The 9,304-nt window shown below is 32.1% G+C and overlaps 2 protein-coding genes across 3 annotated transcripts; both read left to right on the forward strand.

Moving 5' to 3' along the window:
* The first annotated feature begins 485 nt into the window (after positions 1-485).
* LOC107886141 (pentatricopeptide repeat-containing protein At1g74630) lies at positions 486-3,089 on the forward strand. 2 transcript variants are annotated; one of them, XM_016809988.2, is made up of 2 exons: positions 487-1,197; positions 1,290-3,089. In XM_016809988.2, the coding sequence occupies exons 1-2, from the start codon at positions 1,153-1,155 to the stop codon at positions 2,874-2,876; spliced, it is 1,632 nt and encodes a 543-aa protein (XP_016665477.1). In that variant the 5' UTR covers positions 487-1,152; the 3' UTR covers positions 2,877-3,089. The 2 variants fall into 2 exon arrangements, with proteins under 2 accessions (XP_016665476.1, XP_016665477.1); XM_016809987.2 differs by having other exon boundaries at positions 486-3,089.
* Positions 3,090-3,418: 329 nt separating this feature from the next.
* LOC107886142 (protein EMBRYO DEFECTIVE 514) lies at positions 3,419-5,039 on the forward strand. Its single transcript, XM_016809989.2, has 2 exons — positions 3,419-4,019; positions 4,541-5,039. Exons 1-2 carry the CDS (start codon positions 3,666-3,668, stop codon positions 4,856-4,858), a joined length of 672 nt encoding a protein of 223 aa, XP_016665478.1. The 5' UTR covers positions 3,419-3,665; the 3' UTR covers positions 4,859-5,039.
* The last annotated feature ends 4,265 nt before the right edge of the window (positions 5,040-9,304 follow it).

Below are 9,304 nucleotides of genomic sequence, written 5' to 3' on the forward strand. Positions count from 1 at the left end.
TTCATCCCGACATGACAGAAGAAATGTATAGGTCTCCTAGCACTATTGCATCATCGTCTACTGAAAGGTACCTTTAAGCTTTCACAACGTCTACCTCAAACACAAACACAAATAAATCGGCCTCCTATTATTTCCAACCTTAAACCCTAAACCCCAAAATAAACCATAAACCCTTAAAAACCCTAGCAAACACTAAAATTTATTTACTATCCTAAAAAAAGCTAAACCCTAAAAACCCTAACAAAACCTTAACCCAACTCTTACACAAACCCTAAAAACCCTTAAAAGCAGACCAATAAACCAAAATCAACCTATTCCAATAAATATGCCAAAAACTAGCCTATTCCGATAAATATACCAAAAACTGGCCTATTCCCTCAAATTTTTAAACTGGTATTTTTGGCTAATTTAGCCCATGTTTGGCCCTCATAGTGAATGAGAAGAAACTCTCGCTTTTAGGGACACTAAACAACAAAGGAAAACCTGAGGCTCAAACCCTTTTATCGTTGGAGCTACCTAATGAGATTTTTAGCAAATTTATCAGCACCCTATATCAAATTGTGGGGAAGGAAAAGACTCATTATGCTGGAACTTCTTAGTTAATGGGGAATTCACACTAAAAAGTGTGTACCAGAATGATGTAGGAATTAAGATGTTTTCCTAAGGAAATCATAATCATACTTGGTCATAGATTTGGAAACTCTATATCCCACTGAAATGAAAAATTTTCATGTGGAATGTGTTCTGGAGATTCCACATTCACACTTCTAGCAAGGAGAAGCATAACCATGCAACCTGAATGTCCACCATGCAAAACTCAACTTGGGATAGACTGCTTGCTATTAATAACAAATTGCTAGTTGTGCTTATTTTGTATCAGACTTGATTTATTAATTTGCTCTCTTCTGATTAAAAGTAGAGCCATGGAGCATGAACATAACTGAGAAATGAACAACGCACCCCACCACTGCCTCTCTTTGTTAACCAGCTGCAAAACTCTCAAAATCCTCAAACAAATCCACGCTTCTCTCGTCAAAACCGGCCACCACTCCGACCCTTTTTTCGCCGGAAAGCTAATTCTCCATAGCGCAGTAACGGTTCCCGGTGCTCTCCACTACGCTCGCCGTTTCTTCCTTAACTTCCCAATCCCGGATGTCTTCATGTATAACACGCTTATTCGAGGGTTCTCGGAATCGGGTATCCCTCAGAATTCAATATTTACTTTCATAGATATGTGTGGGAAATCATTGGTTCCTCCTGATAGCTTCTCTTTCGCGTTTGTTCTTAAGGCGGCGGCAAATCACGGGTCGTTGAGAACTGGGATTCAGCTTCATTGTCAAGCTCTGATTCATGGTTTCGAAACCCATTTGTTTGTTGGTACGACCTTGATTAGCATGTATGGAGAATGCGGCTCTGTTTATTTTGCGAAGAAAGTGTTTGACCAAATGCGTGAACCAAATGTTGTAGCTTGGAATGCTGTTATCACGGCTTGTTTTAGGTGTGGTGATGTAAAGGGTGCACGAAAAATGTTTGATATGATGCCTTTTAAGAATTCGACTTCATCGAATGTAATTCTTGCAGGGTATGCGAAAGCTGGGGAGATGGAGATTGCCAGGAAAGTGTTTTGGGATATGAAAGTGAAGGATGATGTTTCTTGGAGTACTATGATTGCCGGATTAGCGCATAATGGGTTCTTTGATGAGGCTTTTGCGTACTTTAGGGAGTTGCGAATGATAGGGTTGAGACCGAATGAGGTTAGCTTGACTGGGGTGCTCTCAGGCTGCGCACAAGTTGGGGCATCTGAGTTTGGTAAAATCTTACATGGATTTATTGAGAAATCTGGGTTTAATTGGATTCCTACCGTGAACAATGCACTTGTGGATATGTATGCAAGGTGTGGGAATGTAGGGATGGCTCGATTAGTTTTTCGGAGTATGCTACATAAAAGTGTTGTTTCTTGGACATCAATGATAGAGGGGCTTGCAATGCACGGTTATGCGGAAGAGGCGATACGGGTTTTCCATGAGATGGAAGGATGCGGAATTAGGCCAGATTGGATTACCTTTGTTTCACTCCTATACGCTTGTAGTCATGCCGGGTTGATTGAACAAGGATGTAACTATTTTTCTACGATGAAGGATGTGTATGATATCGAACCTACAGTTGAGCACTATGGCTGCATGGTTGATTTGTATGGTCGAGCTGGTTACCTGCAGAAGGCTTATGACTTTGTATGTCAAATGCCAATAACGCCTAATGCTATAATTTGGCGAACTCTTCTTGGTGCTTGCGGCATTCATGGGAATGTTGAGTTGGCAGAGCAAGTAAAGGCGAGACTTTTTGATCTAGAACCTGATGATTCGAGTGATAATGTGCTGCTGTCAAATATTTATGCAGTTGCAGGGAAATGGAAGGATGTCGCCACTGTGAGGCAGTCAATGACAGATCAGAAGATTAAGAAAACACCTGGTTGGAGTATGATCGAAGTTGACAGGACAATGTATAGGTTTGTGGCAGGGGAAAAAACGAATAAGACTACAGCAGAGGCTTACGAGAAGCTTAAGGAGATAATTAAAAGGCTTAGGCTTGAGGGAGGTTATGTTCCTGAAGTTGCAAGTGTGTTGCACGATGTAGATGAGGAAGAAAAGGAAGATTCGGTATCCAAACACAGCGAGAAGCTTGCTGTAGCTTTCGGGATCTCAAGGCTTTGTAAGGGGAGGGTTATAAGAATAGTAAAGAATCTGAGAATATGCAGAGATTGTCATACTGTTATGAAGTTGATCTCTAAGGTTTATGGATTAAAACTTGTTGTCAGAGATCGAAGTCGGTTTCACTCATTCGATGATGGCGCTTGTTCTTGCAAAGATTACTGGTGATTTGAGAAGAAATTCGAGTCTTCAACTGTTGGAATGCCATCAATTTCGGCACACTGAACGAAAGCAGAGGTGCAGACAAGTATGGCGAGGCTGTATCAAATTTTTGAGTCTTTCATCAAATATGGGTGGAGATATTCACCTGAACCTGATTGTGTTCAAGTGGAACTAATCGATTTTAGATGACTGTGAATATTGATCCACTTTGCACCAAAACAAATTATTCTTAATGCCTTTAACATTACACAATATTTTGTGTTGCAGAAAGCAAATTATGAACTACACAAATATGATATATATTTAATATGGACACAAAAAGCTTCATAGCTCCAACCTATACAAGGCCGCCGCTTACTAACCGCTGGTTCTATCCCGGCCAAGCAACCAAAGCCGGGAACCTAGGTGGGAATCTATCTAATCTTGTAAGGTCTTCTGATAGATACCAAAAATAAAACCAACCGGTTTATTAAACTATCCATACCAACCGGTTTATTAACAAGTCATTGAATTATACAGTCACATCAACAAAATTTAGGTATCAAATTGGATATTTTAAAAATAGAGATATCACATTAAAACAAACCCTAAAAGACTGGGCCATTCATGACATTATCCCAAAAAATTATCAAAACCGTCTAGCGTAGTGGCCGAGTGGGATTTAGCACACTTGTAATTATTAAGGAAGCAAGGTATAAAGCCTCTTTTTCTACCCATGAAAAACTAAACAAAACCTCTGTGCAAACTCCTCCACTGCCGCCAAACGTTCTAGGGTTTGAAATCTTATCTTCCTCAATGGCGGATAAAGAGCCGTCGCCGGAGCCCGCCGAGGCCAACTCACCATCTGAAGACATGGATCTCGAAAACCTTGACTCCTCCGCCCAAAACCCTAATGCCGGGGACGACGCCAACGGTGACTCCAAATCGAAGCGCGGGAGAGAGGAAGACGGCGAAGAAGCCGAAGACGTTTCCAAAAAGCAGAAACTGGAGAAGTCCGTAGAGGAAGAAAGGCTGGAGAAGAAGTCAGATGAGTCACCAGAGTCGGGTCGTGTACGGCTCGGTCCGAAGGAGTTCGGGTCGTCTTCGGAGATGTTGGATTACTTTTGCTATTTGCTTCATCATTGGGGTACTCAACTGAACTTTAACAAGGTACTAATTAAATTATCTTCTTCTTCTTCTTCTTTTTGTTTTTTTTGGTTTCGCTGTTAGTTCTCATTGGTAGTTGATGATCTATTTTATGTAGAAGAAGAAATTTTTTTATTTTTTGTTTGTATCAGTAGTAGCATTACAATTATAGTTTTGATGGTGAATGAAGATAGTAGATGATTGCACTGGCATAAAGGTGTAAACTTTTTAGTTTCATGAAGCTTGATGTTGTAATTGTTTATTAGAAGCCAAGTATAACATTACTCTATGGGAAAACATAGAAGTAAAATTGAAAATACCCTGTGTCATATGTATATCAAAATCTGATACTCGCACTTGAGTCTAAGTAATATAGATTGGCGTTTTAATATTGTTTAGTTTGAGGAAAGGCTGCTTTGTAGGAATGATAGAAAATGCACATAAGGTTCATTGCTTTTATCTTATATTGTCAAATTTGATCCTTAGGCACTGAAATATTTGAATTTTTGTTTCATATTGCGATCATTTTTGGCTTTGTGTTGCAGTATGAACATATGGTATTGCTGGATTTGCTTAAAAAAGGTCATCTAGAGCCTGAGAGAAAGATTGGTGGAGGGGTCAAAGCTTTCCAAATCCGTATTCATCCACAGTGGAAGAGTAAATGTTTCTTTGTGATTAGGGATGATGAAACTATGGATGACTTTAGCTTCCGGAAGTGTATTGATCATATACTTCCCCTACCTGAAGATTTGAAGGGAAAAAGCGATTCAAACAGGGCATCGGGTGGCGGTGGCGGTTGGAGAGGACGTGGTGGGAAAGGAGGTGGACGAGGCCGTGGAAAAGGTGGTAAGTCAAGAAACTGAAGTGGTAGTAGTAGTTAAAAATGGAGTTGAATTTGGATTAAACTCTTTGGTAGGATCAGAACTGCTTTGTTTTGATTATATATCTGACCCTAAAGTTCCAAATTGAATTGCACTCTCAAAGTTATGGATACTGATGTTATCAGTGCTCTTTTTTATGGCATTTATATATTTTGGTGTTGCATTTTTAAGCAATATTGTGGGATTTGCCCATAATTACTGGTAGTGTCCGGTGACAAAAGATAGAAAAAGCTTGATGCTGTTATCTTCTGATTAAAAATAAGTAATGCGCCCAAATTAGATAGAAAAACACAATCAATGGTCTCCAAGTGAAACTCTCTTGTATTTGTTGTAGACTTTAGGCGAAATGATAATGTCTATAATCCGTGAATCAAGCCAATAGGTTTATAGTTGAATCCTTTAAATGTATCGTATCTATACATATACGTATGAAGTTAGTGCCTTTCTTTCCCTTATTTTTTTTTAAAATTAAATATTTATACCTAAATATTTTTAAATTTAAAATTTTAAGGCTACCAAATACTCACCCAATAATTAAAATATGCAATTTTTTTTAAAAAAAGATAGATAATCTTAAGTTTAGATGACATATTTGTAATGACTATTTTAAATTAATTGATTTTGTTTTTAAAAAATAAAATAAGTTTTATTGTTATACATAATCATTATTATCATAATCAAATTGTATTTACTTCAATCACCGTAATTGAAAAAAAAATAATTTAAGTAGTAATAAATTGTTTGTGTAATAAAATATAAATATTAAAAACCATACAACTTTAACCTTTTTGAATTCACAACGTTAAATTTATTTAAAATAAACTTTTTATTTGAAGTTTTAAATACTAATAATTTTAAAAAAAAAAGAATACTATAGTTGTCTTTAAATTTTTTAAAATTGTATTGTGTTTTAAAGAGTAATTCTATCATTAACATGATTCAATATTTTAGTACTATATATTTTTAAAATGTTTTTGTCCATGCAATGTATGAATTGATTGTGTGTATTTATTAAAATATGTTTTATGTTAGTAGTTTTATACAAATTTTTCTACATTCTATAAATAAAATAATTTTAGGAAGGGTAAAAAAACTCTAATGAGGAGTTTATATTTATAAAAAAGAAAAATGATCTAAATAGCTCGTAATTTTTTGCACTCAATTGAAATTGAGTCTTTGAATAAGTAAATTTCATTAAAAAAAAGAGCTTTTTGACCGTTAATTCATTGATGTGAACATTAATGGCGCTGATGTGGTAGTGACATGTCAAAAAAATATAAAATTCAAAAACTTTTCAAAAAATATAAAATAATTAATTTTTTACTTGAATGAACTTGGACAATTGATGGTCAAAATACATTTCAAATTTATTTTTAAAAAATATTTATAAATTTGTATTCATTTAAGTAAAAGATTTAAATATTTTTTAAATATACTTTTTAAAATTTTTGTTGTTATGGTAGTGCTACATTAACAACTGTCATTTGCCATGCTAGTGAAGTAATGGTCAAAAGGTTTTTTTGATAAAATTAGCTAGCTCAATGGCCCAATTGAGTGCAAAAAGGTTATTTTATTACTTTGACAAAATAAGACTATTTTAATAATTTTTTAACTAAATTGATTCTCGATTAAGTTGTGATACTAACTTTAATATAAGTATAAATAGATGGATAGATAATATATATTTAGTTTTTCCTTAAATTAGAAAACCGCTATGTGAAGTTAACCAATTATTTTATATTTTTAAAATATACTTTTATACTTTTAAATTTAATTTAAAAAAGATTAATAAAAATACTCATCAAAATAAAAAGCACACTCCTATCTTATATTTTTTTATCAATAACTAGTATGGTTCCTACTATGTTTCGTGTTGATTAATTATTTTTTAGGCTAAATTCTAGAGTAAATATTTGAAATTAATATATACTTCAAGTCTTTGAACTCTTCGAACTTTAGTTTTTATATTTTTATTAGCCTCTCTATTTTTTAGATTTAAAAATTTAAATTCAAGTGTTAACACCATTAAATTCTTTTGTTAAATTTTTTGATGTAATATTTTGAAATTAAAAAAAAAAAACTCACCTATCATCCATTTATCAAAAGTGATATTGCAATAGACTTGAATTTTTAATAAATAATTTTAACAATATTTACAACTCTTAAAAGTTACATAAGCATTTTAATCAAAATAAAGTAGTTGGACTAATCAATGACATTGTAAAAGTTTGAGGTACCGAATTTGTCAAAAAGTTAAAGTATAAAGATTAAATCTTCAATTTAAGTGTAGCATCAAGACAAAATTGAAATTTGACTATTATTATATAATCTTAAATTTGAGTAATTTAATGTGAAAAAAGAAAGTGTTTTATATAGGTAGATTGACGTAGGGACCAAAACTCAAATATTACCATTTTTCTATAAAATGCAAAAGAAAAGAAAAAGAAGAAGAAGAAAGATTGGGTCAATAGAGTGGGACCTTCCTTTCATAATTACTAAATTGTATACCCACTACATTGGGGATTTAAATTAATTAATTGGAATTATAGTGAAAAATCGTTAATTAAAATATCTTTAATATTTTATGAAAATAAATATGGAATTAAATTAAGATAAATTAGCAAAATATGATATAATTTAATAATAAATTATGATGTGATAAAATTAAAACATAACACGTTGTTTAATGTGCGGATCAATCACTTCATAAAATAATTCAAAAATAAAATAATAAGTGAAGAAAGAAAATATATTTATCTGCATACATTTACTATGTAAATTATATAAATAATTCTTGAAAAGTATCAAATTTGGTCAAAATTAAATATAGTGATAAAATTTCAAATTTGAGTGTAGTATAATGACTAAAACTAAAATTGGACCATTGTTTTATAATAAAGAAAGTAAATGGATCAAAATTGAAATTGTACCATCATCTTATGAGAGAGAGAATAGAAAAATGTGTATCGTTTGAGGTACCAAATTAAGTTAAAAATTAAATATAGAGATAAAATTTCAAATTTGAATGTAGTATAATGACTAAAACTAAAATTAGACCATTGTTTTATAATAAAGAAAGTAAAGGGATCAAAAGTAAAATTGTACATTATCTTATAAGAGAGAGAGAGAGTAGCATACTGTGACGCTCGAGGTACCAAATTATGTTAAAAATTATATATAAATATAATAAATAACGTATTTGCTCTAGCTTCCATTCATAATTTGCTGGTAAGTCAGATCGATGTAAACACAACCTTCTCAAATGATGATTTGGATGAGGAGATCCATATGGAGCAATCTATAGGATTTGTGACACCTGGTATGGAAGATAAAGTTTACAGGACATCACATATATAATAAGAGTAATTACATGTTATTATTTACTATCATGATAGATTAGCCCAAATTAAAAGTGATCTAATTTGGTTAAAATTTTATTGGGCTTTAATTATTAAATAAAGTATGGGTCAAATATGTATAGATACTCAAGTAATTGAATTCTAATCAAATTCTGATTAATGATGGGCTAATTAGAATTTGATTAGAACTAATATGTAAGGTTATAAATATTAGGGTTATGGTCCCCAAATTATACACAAGATATCTTTTCTAATATCCCATCATTAGGAAAGAGAGCAGATATCCCCTGAATTTCTTGCGTGCTAATTTGGAAGATCAAATCCCCAAGATCCGGTAAAACTTCAAGAAATTCATGGATTCAGGTACGCTTCCGCATCTAATTTTGTTCTTGATTTATTCTTGATGATTTGACATGATAGATCCTGGTTTATTAAGTTTTATTTCAGATTTATTTTTACAAATTTAACAAGTGGCATCTGAGCCTCGTCATGATAAATTATTGAGAATTGATTAAAGTTTCTTTTTTAAACGATTAATTCATAAAATTTTATGGGTTTTATATTTTGAATATATATTGATCTTTGAAGGCTTATTAAAGTATATTTTTTTTGAATTTATAAAAAAATAAGGTTTTTATTTTCTTTTATTTATTTATTTTTTTAATGGATTAAAAAAAAGGTTAACAGTAAATAGGCATAACTTAATTCATATATATTTTGATTATATACATATATAATAAATGCATGTTGTTTTGGAAATTTATATAAATATATATAATTATCTTTTAATTTGATTGAAAGATGAAATTAAGGTAAATATTTTGAAACAAATAAATTCAGATTTTGGCTTTTAATTAAGGATGTCTAATATTTTAAATAAGTTAGTTGAAACAAAATGCTGCCAAAGTGACTTCTTTTGTGTAGATTAGTTTATTTGAAATATTAATATGATTATATGTTTTTGTAATTCATGCGTTTATTAATTGACCCAAAGATGAATGGTAAGAAGAGACATATTCAAATAAGACATGAATCTATGAGACATTTAATAAAGGATGGAGTACTCGCT

The sequence above is a fragment of the Gossypium hirsutum genome, chromosome A03 (genome assembly GCF_007990345.1).
Source record: "Gossypium hirsutum isolate 1008001.06 chromosome A03, Gossypium_hirsutum_v2.1, whole genome shotgun sequence".
NCBI classification, from domain to species: Eukaryota; Viridiplantae; Streptophyta; class Magnoliopsida; order Malvales; family Malvaceae; genus Gossypium; species Gossypium hirsutum.